General features: G+C 45.9%; 1 protein-coding gene across 2 annotated transcripts in view; it reads right to left on the reverse strand.

Annotated features, from left to right (window-relative positions):
- The window catches only part of OBSL1 (obscurin like cytoskeletal adaptor 1), a 234381-nt gene that overhangs the window by 94031 nt on the left and 121640 nt on the right, over nucleotides 1–18710 (reverse strand). For both annotated transcript variants that reach the window (XM_033947138.1, XM_033947137.1), the window contains one exon: nucleotides 15830–16105. In XM_033947138.1, the coding sequence (XP_033803029.1) occupies nucleotides 15830–16105 (276 nt within the window). The remainder of the gene's footprint in view (nucleotides 1–15829; nucleotides 16106–18710) is intronic.

Raw genomic sequence — 18710 nt, forward strand, 5'->3', positions numbered from 1 at the left:
TGTTCAGGTCCCTTTGGAGTTCTCTACATTCCTCAACTGTACTAACCCTACGGGAGAGTTTTGTGTCGTCCACAAATTTTATAATTTTGCACTTCATCCCTGCTTCCAGGTCATTAATAAATATATTGAACAGGAGCGGTCCCAGCACTGACCTCTGCGGGACACCACTCGTGACCTCTTTCCAGTCAGAATAGTGACCTTTCACTCCTACTCTCTGTTTCCTATTTGCCAGCCAGTTTCTGATACATCTGTGTATGTCCCCTTCCACTCCGTGGTTCCACAGTTTCCTTAGTAGGCGCTCGTGAGGCACCTTGTCGAAGGCTTTTTGGAAATCCAGGTACACTACGTCTATGGGGTCACCTATGTCCAATTTTTCGCTTATCTCCTCAAAGAAGTGTAGTAGGTTCGTCTGGCATGACCTACCATTACAGAAACCATGCTGGCTTGTTCTCATCAGCTTATTTTTTTCTATATGCTCGTTGATACTGTCCTTGATTAGTGATTCGGCCATCTTCCCCGGAACTGAGGTTAAGCTGACCGGTCTATAATTCCCCGGGTCACCTCTGGATCCCTTCTTGAAGATAGGTGTAACATTCGCTATCCTCCAGTCCTCCGGGATTACCCCTGTTTTCAAGGATAGGTTGCAAATCTGCTGTAGTAACTCTGCTATTTCATCTCTAAGCTCTTTTATTATTCTCGGGTGGATTCTGTCTGGGCCCGGAGATTTGTCCATTTTTATTCTATCTATCTGTTTGAATAAGTCCTCGAGGCTTACTTTCATGCACAGTAATTTTTCCTCTTGGTCCCCCTTGAAGAATTTTTCGGGTTCCGGACGTTGGATGTGTCCTCTTTTGTGAATACCGACGAGAAGAACATGTTTAATCTATCCGCCACCTCCTTTTCCTCCTTTACCACTCCCTTCCTGTCTCCCTCATCCAGGGGTCCCACCTCCTCCCTCCCTGGTTGTTTTCCTTTCACATATCGAAAGAATGGTTTAAAATTCCATGCCTCCTTGGCAAGTCTCTCTTCATACTCTTTTTTTGCTGTTCTGACCAAGCGGTGACATTCTTTTTGATGCTTCCTGTGCTCTTTCCAATGTTCCTCAGTTTTATCCTTTTTCCACGTCCTGAAGGATTTTTTCTTGTCTCCTATCACCTTCTTAACTTCATTGGTTAACCATGCTGGGTTTCTCGTTTGGTTCTTTCTGCACCCCTTTCTAAACCTGGGTATATACAGATTTTGCGCTTCATTCACTGTGTCCTTGAATAGGGTCCAGGCTTGCTCCATCATCTGTGCCTTTCTGGGCCTGTCCTTGAGTTTTCTCTTAACCATTAGTCTCATGGCATCATAGTTCCCTTTCTTGAAGTTGAACGTTGTTGCAATGGTTCTCCTCCCCTTTGGCCTACCTATTTCCATTTTGAATTGGATCATGTTGTGATCACTGTTTCCTAATGGTGCCATTACTTCCACTTCATGGGCAGGTCCTCTCAGTCCGTTGAGGATTAAATCCAGAGTAGCTGCCTTCTCGTTGGATCCTTGACAAGCTGTTCCAAGTAGCAGTCCCGTACCGCCTCCAGGAACTCCGATTCCTTTGAGCATTTTAAAACTCCATGGCTCCAGTCTATCCCAGGATAGTTGAAATCTCCCATAACTATGGTGGTTGCGTTTTTATATTCTCGCCTCAACTCGGCTCTCAGTTCTTCATCCTTTGCTTCTGCTTGCCCAGGTGGGCGGTAGTACAGGCTCATCTTTATTTCGGTTCCCTTTCTTCCTGGTATTTTAATCCATATTGATTCCAGTTGGTCATTTGTCGATGCTGCATCCACTCCGGTCGATTGAATAAGAACATAAGAACATAAGCATTGCCCCTGCCGGATCAGACCAGGGGTCCATCATGCCCAGCAGTCCGCTCCCGCGGCGGCCCACCAGGTCCATGACCTGTAAGTGCTCCTTACCTGGGATGTTTATATCCCATTTACTTAATGTCCCGTAAGTAACCCTCTATCTGTACCCTGCTATCCTCTTCAGAAAGTCATCCAGTCCCTTTTTGAACCTCAATAATGTACTCTGTCCTATCACCTCTCCTGGAAGTGCATTCCAGAAGTCCATCACCCTCTGAGTGAAGAAGAACATCCTAGCATTTGTTCTGAATCTGTCTCCTCTTAATTTTTCTGAATGACCTCGTGTTTTTGTTGTCCCTGCTAGTCTGAAGAATCTGTCCCTCTCCACCTTCTCTATGCCTTTCATGATTTTATAGGTCTCTATCATGTCCCCTCTAAGTCTCCACTTTTCCAGGGTAAAGAGCCCCAGCTTGTCCAACCTTTCGGCATATGAAAGGTTCTCCATGCCCTTAATCATCCTTGTTGCTCTCCTTTGAACCCTCTCGAGTATCACCATATCCTTTTTAAGGTACGGCGACCAGTATTGGACGCAGTACTCTAGATGCTGGCGCACCATTGCTCGATACAGCGGCAGGATAACTTCCTTCATTCTGGTAGTGATACCTTTTTTGATAATGCCCAGCATTCTATTCGCTTTCTTCAAGGCTGCTGCACATTGTGCTGCCGGCTTCATTGATTTATCCACCAATACCCCCAGGTCTTTTTCTAGGTTGCCTTCCCCCAGTAACCTCCCTCCCATCGTATAGCTATACACGGGGTTCCCTTTCCCTATGTGCAAGACCTTACATTTCTCTACATTGAAGCTCATCTGCCATCTATTTGCCCACTCACTCAGTTTGTTCAGGTCTCTCTGTAATTCATTGCATTCAACAGTTCTGACCCTGCTGGAGAGTTTTGTGTCGTCCGCGAATTTAATAACTTCGCACTTTACCCCTGTTTCCAGGTCACTGATGAATATATTGAACAGTAGCGGCCCCAGCACCGACCCCTGTGGGACACCACTCATGACCCCTTTCCAGTCAGAGTAGTGTCCCTTTACACCCACTCTCTGCTTCCTGTCCGCCAGCCAATTTTCGATCCATCTGTGCACATCCCCTTCCACTCCATGGCTCCACAGTTTCTTCAGTAGGCGCTCATGGGATACCTTGTCGAAGGGTTTTTGGAAATCAAGATATATTACATTACATTACATTACATTAGGGATTTCTATTCCGCCATTACCTTGCAGTTCAAGGCGGATTACAAAAGAATTATCCAAGATGTATTACAACAAGAACTTACAAAAAAAAAAAAAAAATTGGCTTTAGTGAGAGGTGGAGTTTGAGACTTGCGGTATTATTTCTTTTTTCAGAGTTTTCTTGAACAGTATGGTCTTTATTTCTTTTCTAAAAGTCTTGTAGTCGAGGGATGCCATTAGTAGATTGGCGATTTGGTTGTCTAGTTTGGCTGCTTGAGTGGCCAGGAGGCCATCATATAGTTTTTTTCCGTTTGACCTCCTTAATTGGGGGGTATGAGAATGGGATGTGAGTTTTCCTATGTCTGGTTGCGGTGTTGTGGATGAGGCGGTTATTCAGGTAGTTTGGACTGTCTCTGTATGTCTAAGGGGTCACCTTTGTCCAATTGTTCACTTATCCCCTCAAAGAAGTGCAGTAGGTTAGTTTGGCATGATCTTCCTTTACAGAAACCATGCTGGCTTGTTCTCTTCAGTTTATTTTTTTCTATATGCTCATTGATACTTTCCTTGATCAGTGATTCAGCAATCTTCCCCGGAACTGAGGTCAAGCTCACCGGTCTGTAGTTCCCCGGGTTGCCTCTAGATCCTACAAGCGCACGGAGAAAAGAGAGGCAAAGGTAGAATATAGGACCAGGTCTACAGCGGTCAAAATGGCAGTTAGGGAGGCAAAACTTCGAGTGGAAGAAATTCTGGCAAAAAACATTAAAAAGGGGGACAAATCCTTCTTCAGGTATATTAGTGACAGAAAAAGGAACACAGACGGGATAGTACGCCTTAGAAGACCGGACGGAAGTTACGTGGAAGCAGATTCCGATAAAGCCGAACTACTGAATGAATACTTCTGCTCAGTCTTCACATGTGAGGCACCGGGACACGGTCCGCAGTTGAAGGCAACATAAAGCACAGAAGACCCATTTCAGAATTTTGAGTTCACACCAGGTGAAGTTTACAGTGAACTGGCAAGACTCAAGGTGAACAAAGCCATGAGACCAGACAATTTGCACCCAAGAGTGCTCAGAGAATTGAGCGATGTCCTGGCAAAACCGTTGGCTGAGCTATTCAATCTCTCCCTAAGTAAGGGGAAAGTTCCCCTGGACTGGAAATTAGGTAATGTTGTTCCTCTGCATAAAAAGGGTTGCAGGGCAGAGGCTGCGAATTATAGACCGGTGAGTCTCACATCAATACTGTGCAAACTCATGGAAACACTAATTAAAAGCAAATTGGACACGATCTTAAGAACATAAGAACATAAGAACATAAGAAGTTGTCTCTGCTGGGTCAGACCAGAGGTCCATCGCGCCCAGCAGTCCGCACCCGCGGCGGCCCATCAGGCCCATGACCTGTACGGTGATCATTGTCTGAACCCTTGAATCCCCTTGGTCTCTATCTATACTCTCTCTATATCCCATCTCTACCTCTATCTGTATCCCTCAAGCCCCCTATCTTTCAGGAATTTATCCAATCCTTCTTTAAAACCCTGTAGTGTACTCTGTCCCATCACAACCTCCGGCAGTGCGTTCCATGTGTCCACCACCCTCTGAGTGAAAAAGAACTTCCTAGCATTGGTTCTAAACCTGTCCCCTTTCAGCTTCTCCGAGTGCCCCCTTGTACTTGTGATCCCCATTAGTCTGAAGAATCTATCTCTGTCTACCTTCTCGATACCTCTCATGATCTTGAAAGTCACTATCATGTCTCCTCTGAGTCTCCGCTTTTCCAGGAAGAAGAGCCCCAGCCTTTCTAACCTGTCTGCATATGAAAGGTTTTCCATGCCTTTTATCATTTTCGTCGCTCTTCTCTGGACCCTCTCAAGCATCGCCATGTCCTTCTTGAGGTACGGCGACCAATACTGGACACAATACTCCAGGTGCGGGCGCACTATCGCTCGATACAGCGGCATGATGACTTCCTTCGTCCTGGTTGTGATACCCTTCTTAATAATACCCAACATTCTATTTGCTTTCTTTGAGGCTGCTGCACATTGTGCCATTGATTTCACTGTTGTATCCACTAGCACACCCAAGTCCTTTTCAAGGTTGCTTTCCCCTAGCACCGATCCCCCCATTTTGTAGCTGAACATCGGGTTCTTTTTCCCTATATGCATGACCAAATCACATTTGCCATTTGTTTGCCCACTCTTCTAGTTTGTTTAGGTCCCTTTGTAGGTCTTCGCATTCCTCCGCGGTTCTAACCCTGCTGCAGAGTTTGGTGTCATCTGCAAATTTTATAACTTCACACTTCGTCCCCGTTTCCAGGTCATTTATAAACACATTGAACAGCAGTGGTCCGAGCACCGACCCCTGTGGAACACCGCTCGTGACCCTCCGCCAGTCCGAGTATTGTCCCTTCACCCCAACCCTTTGTTTTCTGCCTGCCAACCAGTTGATAATCCATCTGTATATATCCCCTTCCACCCCGTGGTTTTGCAGTTTCCTAAGTAGTCGCTCATGGGGTACCTTGTCAAAGGCTTTTTGGAAGTCGAGGTAAATGATGTCTATGGGTTCCCCTTTGTCCATCTTGCTGTTTATTCCTTCAAAGAAGTGCAGTAAGTTTGTTTGGCACGACCTTCCATCGCAGAAGCCATGTTGGCTCTCTTTCAGTTGTCTGTTTGTTTCTATGTGCTCACAGATGCTGTCCTTTATCAGTGCTTCCATCATCTTGCCCGGAACTGAAGTCACGCTTACCGGCCTGTAGTTCCCGGGGTCACCCCTTGATCCCTTTTTAAAAATAGGTGTGACATTAGCTATTTTCCAGTCTTCCGGGATCTCCCAGTTTTCAAGGATAGGTCACAAATTTGTTGGAGTGTTTCCGCTATTTCGTTTCTTAGCTCTTTTAGAACCCTTGGGTGGATTCCGTCCGGACCCGGCAATTTGTTGCTTTTCAGTCTATCTATCTGCTGTTGGACATCCTCATGGCTTATCTCTATATGCTGTACCACAAGGGAACTTACTTATCCAAGGTGATATTGTTAATAAATACTTTCACTAGCAAGTGAAAGCAAGGTGATCTAGTGAAAGTATTTATCTCTATATGCGCCAGTTTTTCTTCTCGATCTCCACTTATGATCTCTTCGGGTTCTGGTACATAGGATGTGTCCTCGCTTGTGAAGACTGACGAGAAGAATTTGTTCAATCTGTCAGCTATCTCTTTTTCCTCCTTTACCACTCCCTTTCTGTCTCCATCATCCAACGATCCTACTTTCTCCCTCACCGGTTGCCTTCCTTTAACGTATCTGAAGAACGTTTTGAAGTTTTTTTGCTTCCCCAGCCAGCCTCTCTTCGTATTCTCTTTTTGCTTTCCTAACCACTCGATGACAGTTTTTCTGGTGCGTTTTATGTTCCTTCCGGTTTTCCTCGGTTTGGTCCTTTTTCCATTTTCGGAAAGATTTCTTCTTGTCACCTATCGCCTTCTTCACTTCATTTGTTATCCATACTGGGTCCTTTGTCCGATTTTTTTTTTTGCATCCTTTCCTAAACCTGGGGATGTACAGGTTTTGTGCTTCTTGCACCGTGTCTTTGAATAGGGACCAAGCTTTCTCTACGGTCTCCATCCGTATTGAGCCGTTTTTTAGTTTCTTTCTCACCATTGCTCTCATAGCATCGTAGTTCCCTTTCTTGAAATTGAACGCCGTTGCTGTGGTTCTCTTCACTTTGGATGTTCCTACCTCTAATTTGTACCGGATCATGTCGTGGTCGCTGTTTCCTAATGGTCCTCCTACCACCACTTCCTTTGCAGGTCCCCCTAGCCCGTTGAGGATTAGGTCGAGAGTGGCATCCCCTCGCGTTGATTCCTTGACAAGCTGTTCCATGAAGCAGTCTCTCACAGCCTCCAGGAATTCTGTTTCCCTCGCGCAGTTTGAATTTCCAAGGTTCCAGTCTATCCCGGGGTAGTTGAAATCCCCCATCACTATCACCCTTCCGCTTTTGCATTCCCGCCTCAATTCTGCTTCCAGCTCTTTGTCGTTCGCTTCCGTTTGTCCAGGAGGGCGATAGTACAGTCCCAATTTTATGTCAGCTCCATTTCCTCTTGGTAATTTAACCTATAATGATTCCAGTCCTTCCGCCCTTGCTGCCGTATCCATTCTGGTCGACTGAATGGTGTCCTTTATGTACAGTGCTATTCCTCAACCCTTCTTGTAAGTCCTGTCTCTCCTGTAGAGTTTGTACCCTGGCAATACTACGTCCCATTTGTTGTCCTCAGTCCACCATATTTCAGTGATTCCAATAATGTCTATGTCCTCGTTTTTGGCCATGACTTCCAGTTCTCCCATTTTGGTCCTTAGGCTCCTTGCGTTTGCGTATGCGTATAAGCAGTTTAAGTTCTGATTTTTTCTCTTCCCTGCTGTTCTTCCTTGTGAATTGTTCTTCTTGCTGTCCTCCTCATGGGTTGTAAGCCCCTGAATTTCGTTTTGTTCTTCCTCATCCTGCGGTGCGTCTTCTTTGTCCTCAGCCTATTTCCTCGTTTTCACCTGTTTCTCTATCTCCCGTTTCTCTATCTAGCTCCCCTTATTGGTCTCTAGTTCCACTTGACTCTTGGACCCCTGTAGTTTATCATTTGTTTCTTCCCAGCATTTTTCCCTCTCAGTATCTTCAGTGGATACTCTTGTCTGAAGCGACGATGTCAGGTCGACTGTCAGCTTTCCCCTTCTTCTCAGTTTAAAGCCTTCTCTATTTCTCTCTTGACGTTGTTCGCCAGCAGTCTTGTTCCTGCTGCGCTCAGGTGCAGTCCGTCCCTCCTGTAGAGCTTGTTCTTCCCCCAAAAAGTCATCCAGTTCTTCACAAAGTGGAAGTCTTCCTCTTCACACCATCTCCTCAGCCATGCGTTTATTGCTTGTAGCTCGATCTGCTTGAATGAAGGGAATCTTCGGGATCCCAGTCAGCATGGATTCACCAAGGGTAGGTCCTGCCAATCCAATCTCATCAGCTTCTTTGACTGGGTAACAAGAAAGTTGGACTTGGGAGAGTCTTTGGACATCGTGTACCTGGACTTCAGTAAAGCTTTTGACAGTGTCCCACACCGCAGGCTGCTAAGCAAGATGGAATCAATGGGGTTAGGAGAGACACTAACTGCATGGGTCAATGATTGGCTGAGTGGCAGACTTCAGAGGGTGGTGGTTAATGGTACCCTCTCTAAAACATCGGAGGTGACCAGTGGAGTGCCGCAGGGCTCAGTCCTGGGTCCACTCCTTTTCAACATATTCATAGGGGATCTGACTCAAGGGCTTCAAGGTAAAATAACACTATTCGCCGATGACGCCAAACTATGTAATATAGTAAGTGAATGCAGTTCACAGAATTATATGGCGCAGGACCTGCTTACATTGGAAAGTTGGTCCTCAACCTGGCAGCTAGGCTTCAATGCTAAGAAATGTAAGGTCATGCACCTCGGAAGCGGAAATCCATGCAGGACGTACTTCTTGAACGGAGAAACTTTAACTAGGACTTCAGCAGAACGAGATTTAGGAGTAATCATCAGTGCAGACATGAAAACTGCCAATCAAGTGGAGAAGGCTTCATCTAAGGCAAGGCAGATATTGGGTTGTATCAATAGAAGTTTCGTCAGCCGAAAGCCTGAAGTCATAATGCCGTTGTACAGGGCCATGGTGAGACATCATCTGGAGTACTATGTGCAGTTCTGGAGGCCACATTACAGTAAAGATGTGCGCAGAATTGAATCGGTTCAGCGGACGGCCACCAGGATGATCTCGGGGCTCAAGGGTCTCTCGTATGAAGAGAGACTGAACAAATTGCAGCTCTACACTCTTGAGGAACATAGGAGAGGGGAAACATGATCGAAACATTTAAGTACCTCATGGGACGTGTCGAAGTGGAAGATGATATTTTCTTTCTCAAGGGACCCTCGGCCACAAGAGGGCACCCGCTTAAACTCAGGGACGGAAAATTTCATGGCGACACCAGAAAGTATTTCTTCACAGAGAGAGTGGTTGATCATTGGAACAAGCTTCCAGTGCAGGTGATCGAGGCAGACAGCGTGCCAGACTTTAAGAATAAATGGGATACCCATGTGGGATCCCTACGAGGGTCAAGATAAGAAAATTGGGTCATTAGGGCATAGACAGGGGGTGGGTAAGCAGAGTGGGCAGACTTGATGGGCTGTAGCCCTTTTCTGCCATCATCTTCTATGTTTCTTTGTTCTCAAGGATAGGTTGCAAATATTGCGCAGCAACTCCGCTGTTTCGTTTCTGAGCTCTTTCAGTATTCTCGGGTGTATTCTGTCTGGGCCCGGAGATTTGTCAGTTTTTAATCTATCTATCTGTCCGAGTACGTAATCGTGGCTTACCTCCATGCATGATAATTTTCCCTCTTGATCCCCCTTGAAGATTCTTTCCGGTTCCGGCATGTTGGATGTGTCTTCTTTGGCAAAGACCGACGAGAAGAACGTTTAGTCTATCAGCCACCTCTTTTTCCTTCTTCACCACCCCCTTCCTGTCCCCCTCATCCAGAGGTCCCACCTCCTCCCTCGCTGGCTGTTTTCCTTTTACATATCGGAAGAATGGTTTAAAATTTCTTGTTTCCTTGGCTAGTCTCTCTTCGTATTCTTTCTTGGCTTTCCTGACCACTTGGTGACATGCTTTCTGATGCTTCCTATGCTCTTTCCAATTTTCTTCGGTTTTGTCCTTTTTCCACATTCGAAACGATTTTTTCTTATCTCCTATCACTTTCTTAACTTCCTTGCCGGGTTATCCATGCCGGGTCTTTTGTTGGATTCTTTTTGCTTGCTTTCCTGAATCTGGGTATATACAGGTTTTGTGCCTCGTTTATCGTATCTTTGAATAAGGACCAGGCTTGCTCCACAGTCTGAGCTTTCTTGGAGCTTCTTCCTCACCATTTGTCTCATGGCCTCATAGTTCCCTTTCTTGAAGTTAAACATTGTTGCCTTGGTTCTCTTTCCCTTTGGTGATCCTACTTCCACTTTGAACTGAATCACGTTGTGATCACTGTTCCCTAATGGTCCCGCTACTCTCACTCCCTTTGCAGGTCCCTTCAGCCCATTGAGGATCAGATCCAGAATCGCTGACCCTCTCGTTGATTCCTTGACAAGTTGCTCCATGAAGCAGTCCTGAATGGTCTCCAGGAACTCTGCTTCCTTTGTACATTTTTAATTTCCAAGACACCAGTCTATCCTGGGATAGTTGAAATCTCCCATAACTATGGTGTTAGCGTTTTTGCATTTCCGCCTCAGTTCAGACCACCATGTTTCTGTGACTCCAATTATGTCTAGGTCCTCCTTACTGGCTATAAATTCTAGCTCTCCCATTTTGGTTCTTAGGCTCCTAGCATTTGTGTATAGGCAAATTAAGTCCCGGCTGTTTACCTTCTCTGTTGGTTTTCCTCGTGGTTTGGTGCTCCTGCCGACCCCCTCATGGGCTGCCAGTCCCCGAGCCTCGTTCCGTTCATCCTCCTCCTGTGGTGTGTCTGTTTCATCCTCATCCCCCTCCTGTGGTGTGCCTATCTCATCCTCTACCTGCTTCCCCATTTTTGGACATCCCTCTGGCTCCGGCTGTTTCCTCCTTTTCCTCTTTAGTTTCATTAGTTCCTTGGGCCCCTGCATTGCGTCTATGGTTTGTTTGTTTTTTTAAATGTCCACTCAGTCTCGAGCCCTCTATCGCCTTTTCCCGGTTCAGTATCCTTGTTTGATACTGTAGTCCGATGTGTCGATGTCAGATCGACTGTCGGCTTTCCCCTTGTCCTCAGTTTAAAGCCATGTCTATGCCGGTCTGGATGTTGCGTGCCAGCATCCTCGTCTCAGCCACGCTCAGGTGCAGTCCGTCCCTCCTGTAAAGCTTGTTTTTCCCCAGGAAGGTTGTCCAGTTCCATACAACGTGGAAACCCTTCTCTTCGCACCATCTCCTCAGCCAACCGTTTATTGCTTGCAGCTCGGTCTGCCTCCTTGCATCCGCCCTCGGTACTGGCAGGATCTCTGAGAAGGCTATCTTCTTTGTCCTCAGCTTCAGTCTCCTCCCCTGGATCTTAAACTGCTCGGTCAGTGTAGTCCTGTTGTAATTCCTTCTGCTGATGTTGTTGGTTCCAACGTGGATTATTACTGCTGTCTCCTCCGTCTCAGCTCCTTTCAGGATTCTTTCGATTCTGTCGGAGATGTCCTTTGTCCTCGCCCATGGGAGACATGTCACGAGTCGGTCTTCTCTGCCTCCTGCTATGTGACTGTCCACCTCTCTCAGGACTGAGTCTCCCACCACGATTGCAGATTTCCCTTTTCTCAGCTTCCTCTTGGGTCTCAGGTCCGTATCAGTGACTTGATCCTCCAATCCATCCTCCTGGTTCTGATGGGTCTCTGCCTCCTCAGTTCCTCTGCAAGGTCCTTCCCCCCCTGGTGTCTGGTGGGTTCTGTCCTCCATCTGTTGGTTCCCTTCTGAATTGATGGTGATCCTGTGTCTCTACCATCTTGCAGGCCTCCTCGATGAATCTCTCGAGCTTTCTAACCTGCTCATTCATGTGGCTCTCTCTGGTGGTATCCTCCGTTGCCTCAGTTGCCACAGTTCCTCAACGGTGCGGAGTCCCTCCAGCTCCTGGACCTTGACCTGCAGTCTCCCGACTTCCTTCTTTAGGCTATCCAGTTCCTGACATCGTCTGCATATGTACGCCTGTCTCCTGGAGGGGAGGTAGTCATACATATGACACTCGATGCAGTATACTGGGAAGCTTCGCTGGGCTTCTGCTGCCTCCATTTCTCTTTTCTCGTACCTAAAGTTCCTCGGTGTGTTGGAGTGTGCCCGGTGTGTAGCTAGCTGAAAGAGTAGAGAGAGAAGAAAAGAATGAGAAGTGAAGAAAAGTACCTGTTTTTTTTGTTGTTGTTTTTTTTTTTTATTAGTTTGAAATTGCTGCTAGGCAGCCTGGGCTCTTGGCTCCTTCTCAAGACTCCTTCGCAAAGGCGCTCTCGCTAAGGCGAGTGCCTTTGCTGCTCGCCTTCACCATGCGCCGAATTGCTGCGCGCCGTTGGCTCCCCCCCCCTTTTAAGGGGGAGTCCGGGCTTGCTGACACTGCTGTGATGCTGGGGAGTGGGCGGAGCTTCCTTTTGCCGCTACCCCACGCTGTCCGCCTGCCTTCTAGCTTGCCTGCCTTCTCCCACGCTGCTCCTCTCTCCTCTCCGCTCGCTTTCCTGGTGTCTACAACCACCCGCACCGGCTAAAAAATTTCTGCCATGTTTTGTGCTCCCTTCGACGACGGCCCTGCTGCTGCTGTGTGCGAGTGCAAGCAGGTAAGGGTGACAGGCCCGAGCTCTGGCGCTGCCGGCAGAAGCTGCAAATGCTTCCCCATACCTCCCTTCAAATCAGTGCTGAAACGTGGGCGCTTAACCCCGCAATTGCCACAGCACTGCTGCAGAAGATAGTCCTGGGGACTCGCAGCTTATACCTTGGGGTGCGCGAGTGTGGGGTCGTTTTCGTATTTCCTCCCAAGCTAATAAAACCCTAAGGGCTCCTTTTATCAAGCCGCGCTAGAGGGGTTAGCGCGTCGGACATTTTATCACGCACTAACCTCTGCGGCCAACTAAAAAACTAGCGGCTAGCGCGGCAGGCGGTTTAACGCGCGGTATTACGCGCATTAAAACCCTACCGCAGCTTGATTAAAGGATCCCTAAGCGTGCATGCGCACTCCTGCCGGCCATAATCCTACGGATCATGGATCACAGATCACGCAGGTAGGAGAGCGCATGCTTGCTTAGCGTTTTATTATAGTAGATGCTTCGAATGTAATGATAAGCATTTAATCAAAATTTTAATAAACTATAAACCTATGGTATTCTATTTCCTGTTTTGCTTTTTGTTTTTATTTCATGTTCACTGCTTTGGCCTGCTTGCCAGTAAAGGCGGTATATAAAGATTAAATAAACATGTGAAGCCCACATGATTTTGTCTTTATCTTTCCTGTCAGTCTTCAATTGTAGTGATCACATAGCAGAGATTGGGTTTAGGTGTTAAACATGGAGGTTAGGTTACTAACTCCTACTTGTTCTGTTTGTCTTTTAAGTAGATTGTAAAGAATTTGGAAAAAAACAGGAAAATTGACAGACCGGAACAACTGAAGATCCAACATAAAAATCTATAAACAACTGATAAAAGAAAAACGTAAAGCATTTTACTCTTCCATAATCGACTTATCTAACACTAGCCCAAAAGGAATCAATACAAAAGAGTGGTTCAACCTGGTTACGAATTTATTTAACACCACAAACCACACTCAACGCGTGCATAATATCAAACTACCTTCAGCAAATGATTTAGCACAGCATTTCGATTCAAAAATTAAAAACCTAAGAAATAACTTCGACAAATGACACATATGAATATCAAATAGCCAACATAAAAGGAAATGCTATACCAGCTGACATGATTTGGAGTTCCTTTCAAGATTTAGAATGGAATAACTATATCAAATTATATAGCAAGTACTCAAAATCATATTGTGTTTTGGACTCATGTCCCCCAGAAATTATGAAAGCAGCTCCATTAGATTTTAAACTATCTTTGCTGAATTATTTAACCAACAAACTAAAAAATGGAAAATTCTTCACTAACAATGGCCACATAATAATAACCCCAGTTCCAAAAAATAGTAAAGAATCTTCAGCACTAGTCACCAACTATAGACCAGTAGCATCAATTCCATTTATTGTAAAACTCATGGAAGGATTGGTACATACCCAATGAATGGAATATCTTAATCAATTCTCTCTCTTATATGAAACTCAATCTGGTTTTAGACCTTTGCTCAGTACTGAGACAGTAATTGCAGCTATCTTGGATAACTTATGTCTCCTGTTCAGTAAGGGACTTAACGCCCTGATCATGCAATTCGATATGAACTCTGCGTTTGATTTAGTAGACCATGGGAAACTACTCCAATGCTTAGATGCAATTGATATCTGATAAGAGGTGCTAGACTGGTTTCAAGGTTTCCTTATGTCTCGCACCTATCAAGTACGTTTCAATTACGATCTCTCTGATACTTGGAGCAATCCATCTGGCGTGCCGCAAGGATCACCACTATCCCCATTGCTTTACAATGTCTACATGGCTTCATTAGGTGCGCAATTGTCCCAGCTAGGGATAAAATTATTTAGCTATGCAGATGACTTCATGATCATTATCCCATTCACTGACTCTCTCTTGGAAGTCACTCCCAAAGCAACAGAAGTACTAAATTTGATGGAGCAATGGATGACAGAATTCAGACTGAAACTTAACTCAGAAAAAACAAAATTTTTTGTAGCTTCACCACACCTGCTTGATACCAAAACATCACTATGCATCAATAAACTCAGTTATCCTATTCAATCTACTATGAAGGTACTGGGTGTAACATTGGACCAGAGCCTAACCATGAAAGACAAGGTGGACTCCATAATCAGAAAGGGTTTCTTCAATCTTTGGAAGCTTCAGTCCATTAGAGCATATTTTGATGTGTCATCATTCAGAATTCTGGTACAATCCCTCATACTGAGTCAACTTGATTACTGTAACATCGCCTACTTGGCAATTTCCCTGAAGAATTAAACTATCCTTCCCTTCCATAAAAGGTATTTCCCATGTAGGCAAACTTGGGTCATCCCTCCCCTTTAGAATCACTGAGATCTGGAATAACCTCACCTCCCCACTCCGAACCTCAAGCTCCCTCCAACTCTTCCGCAAACACCTAAAAACCTGGCTATTCTCAAAACTGTAACACTTCCCCCCTCTTAGGCCTCTCACCTTCCCCCTTTACACCTAACTCTTTAATCTCTCCACTGTAGTTCCTCTCTCATCTTTCTTCCTGTAAACCGTGCCGAGCTCCGCATTCGTGGAGATGGTGTGGTATATAAACCCAAGGTTTAGTTTAGTTTAGTTTAATATACGGCAAATATAACTAGTGCAAAATACAGCAATCAGACTGATCTTCGGGTTGAAGAAGTTTGACCATGTTACACCTTCCTACCAACTTCTGCATTGGCTGCCGATGGAGGCACATGTGAAGTTCAAGTTTGGTTGTTTCTGTTTTAAGGTACTATTCGGTTTAGCCCCTAAATACATAACTGACTTTTTCTCTTTCTCAGCCAACAGACATAAGAGAAACTCACACTTTAATTTTGTTTCCCCTCCGGTTAGAGGATGTAAATTTAAAAGACATCATCAACATCTCTCCCATCAGGCAGCATTATGGGGTAAAGATCTAGAACAATTGCTTACGTCTACTACTTATGGGGAATTTAGGAAACACCTAAAAACATATCTCTTCCTAAAGTACTTAGGCAACTAACCTGCACAATCTCATCCCACAATAACTGATCCCTAGAGCTGTTAATCACTAGTTTTTAACTTTGTTAAATCCACTCAATTTGTAGCATCTTTTAATTATTGTAAACCGCATAGAACTTCATGGTCCTGTGGAATATAAACTGTTATATTATTATTATTATTGTAAGCTCTATTGAGCAGGGACTCTCTTACATGTTTAATGTATAATGCTGCATAAGTCTGGCAAGGCAATAGAAATTTTAAGTAGTAGTAGTGATGATAATATTCAGAAATGTATTCACTGATATCTCTTCAGAGTCATGTGTGTTATGCTTTATCCCTCAATGTAGGAAATCAGATACTTCCAAGGGAGGGAGGGAGGAGCATAGCTAAGCCATGCAAGACCAAAGGCACTTTAAGCTTCCTCAGGAGCTAAAGATGTCTTACCTTCCACCGTGACAGAAAAGATGCAGTTATCATCATTGGTGACACAGAGATACTCGCCAGAGTCCCCATTCTCTGCTCCTAGAAGAAGGAGTGAGCGCAAAGCCCCCTGCTCCTCCACATGGGTGCGGCTGCTGTCCACGATCTTCTCCCCATCCTTGAACCACTTCAGATCAGCGCTGGCTACAGAGAGCTGGACCTGCAGTGCTAAATCCTCATGTGGCAAGCAGCGAAGACGTGTCTTCAGATTCTCTCTGCCCAGAATTTTCACCAAGGGCTCTTGTGAAAACCAAAATATAACGTATTGCTATGACTACATATGTGTCTGCCTTGGACATTTTCATTCATATTAATCATTTGTTATACTGCTTTGTATATCAGTTTTAACACAGATTGCAAAAAAAACACCCAATTTACAATAAACGATATAGAACAGAAGCATTTTACCATTAAGATAATAATGAATTTAGCATGACAGAAAATCAAGAAACTGACCCCCACTTCCAGAAAATGATCTGTGCTTTCAGGGCCTGATTCTGTATAGGACGTCCAGTCTCAGCAGCCGTCTAACTGGCTTTTGAGAATCACACATGGGTATCCTATACAGAATCGTGCAGACACCTAACCCCATCTAATCCTGCCTAACCAGCCCGATTCTCTAACCGGCGTCAATGTCACAGGCGCTGGTTAGAGAATCGCGTTGCTGCTGAGTTGATCACCAAAACACACTTCAAAAAAATACTGCCACAACCTGAACTCAACACAACAATGAGGCAGAAATAGTCCAAAAAGGGTTCACAAAGGGAGCGCTCAGGAACCAAAACTGTACACACCACGCAAGCCGCATGAAGGCTGACAAGGCTTGCTCACACTGAGAGCACCCTTAATATTTGATATTATCTTGTCAGCCTTCACGCGGCTTGCGTGGTGTGTACAGTTTTGGTTCCTGAGCGCTCCCTTTGTGAACCCTTTTTGGACTATTTCTGCCTCATCGCTGAGTTGATCACAGCAAGGGAATCTCCCTGCCGCGATCAGCTCAGTGGCAACCAGAGTGGCAGGGAACTCTCAAAACTCCCCCCGCAAAGTTTGGCCACAGGAGGGATGCACACTCCCTTCTGCTACCACCCCCTAAAGCATCCCCCGGCAGGAATGCCCAATTCCTCCTGCTGGAACACCCCCAAAACACCCACCCACCCAACCATAATAGGCAGAAGGGATGCCCACTCCCTCCTTCCAGAACCCCCCTGAAACTCCCCCCAACCACGATAGGCAGGAGGGATGCCCACTCTCTCTTGCCAGACCACCCCCAAAACACCTACCGACCCCCCCACCCGGTGATCCCCCTAAAGGGAAGACTGTCACCTCCAACTCACCCCCCCCCCATACCTTGTAAACAGAACGTCTGGCTGTAGGGAGGCATACACCCTCTGGCTGACAGGCCTGCCACTGAAAAATGGTGGGCTTTCCGCTTCCCGGTGCATTCTGGAATGCATCATGGAGGAGCCTAAGGCCCTGATTGGCTCAGATGCCTAAGGCCTCTCCCATTCTGGGATGCACTGGGAGGGACCTATGACTCCGATTGGCTAGATACCTAAAGCCCTTCCTGCCTGGGATCTTGCAGGGGGTGCCGGCAGGAGGGAGTAGGCATCCCTCCTGCCGCAGACAGTGTGTGTGTGTGTGGGGGGGGGGGGGTTCGGGGTGGTGGTGGGAGGGAGTGGGCATCCCTCTAGTCGGCTGACTTGTGGTGGGGTTCGGGAGTTCCCTGCCGCGACCACTCAGCTGATCACAGCAGGGAGATAGTCCACTCTCAGCCTATACTCAAATAACTTGTATCTAAACTAAACTACTTATATTTAAACTACTGTTCTTAATTTGCTGTATAGTCCCTACATTTATACTGCTGCACAATCTCGTATGTCCAAGTATTTAAATCTACTGTATAATCTTGTATGTCCAATTCACTCCATTGTGAATGTTTACTTGTAAACCGTTCTGAGCTACTGGGAGGACGGGATAAAAATCTAAATAAATAAATATCCTTGTCGCAATCAGTTTAGCGGCTGCACTATATCGCCACTATATCGTGCAATGGTGCGGCCGCATCTGGAATACTGTGTCCAGTACTGGTCGCCGTACCTCAAAAAGGACATGGCAGTACTTGAGGGAGTGCAGAGAAGAGCAACTAAGCTGATAAAGGGTATGGAGAATCTCTCATATACTGACAGATTGAAACAGTTAGGACTGTTCTCCCTGGAAAAGTGGAGACTTAGGGGAGACATGATAGAAACCTTCAAGATCCTGAAAGGCATAGAGAAAGTAGACAGGGACAGATTTTTCAAACTAAGGGGGACCACAAGTACAAGGGGGCACTCGGAGAAATTGAAAGGGGACAGGTCTAGAACAAATGCTAGGAAGTTCTTTTTCACCCAGAGGGTGGTGGATACATGGAATGCGCTTCCAGAGACTGTGGTAGGCAGGAGCTCTGTACAGGGCTTCAAGGAAGGCTTGGATAGGTTCCTAGAGGACAAAGGGATTGAGGGGTATAGATAAGTGTAGAGATGGGTTATAGGGATTGGAGTAGAGGTAAGTTACAGGAATAGGAGTAGAGATAGGTTATAAAGCTAGTCAGGGACCACTGCTCAGGCAAAAGGGCCTGATGGGCCGCCGCGGGAGTGGACCGCTGGGCGAGATGGACCTCTGGTCTGCCTCAGTGGAGGCAACTTCTTATGTTCTTATCTATTTGAAATGTATGCCAGCATTTCAATGGCCTACATTTTAGGACCTAGAGAGATGCCTAGGGCTGCTTAAGCTCGGTTAAGGCCACTTCTGGGTAAAACCACACATACACTTAGCCTTGGTTGAACTAAAGCACCTCTAGGTACCT

This window comes from Geotrypetes seraphini, chromosome 5, assembly GCF_902459505.1.
Source record: "Geotrypetes seraphini chromosome 5, aGeoSer1.1, whole genome shotgun sequence".
Taxonomy (NCBI): domain Eukaryota; kingdom Metazoa; phylum Chordata; class Amphibia; order Gymnophiona; family Dermophiidae; genus Geotrypetes; species Geotrypetes seraphini.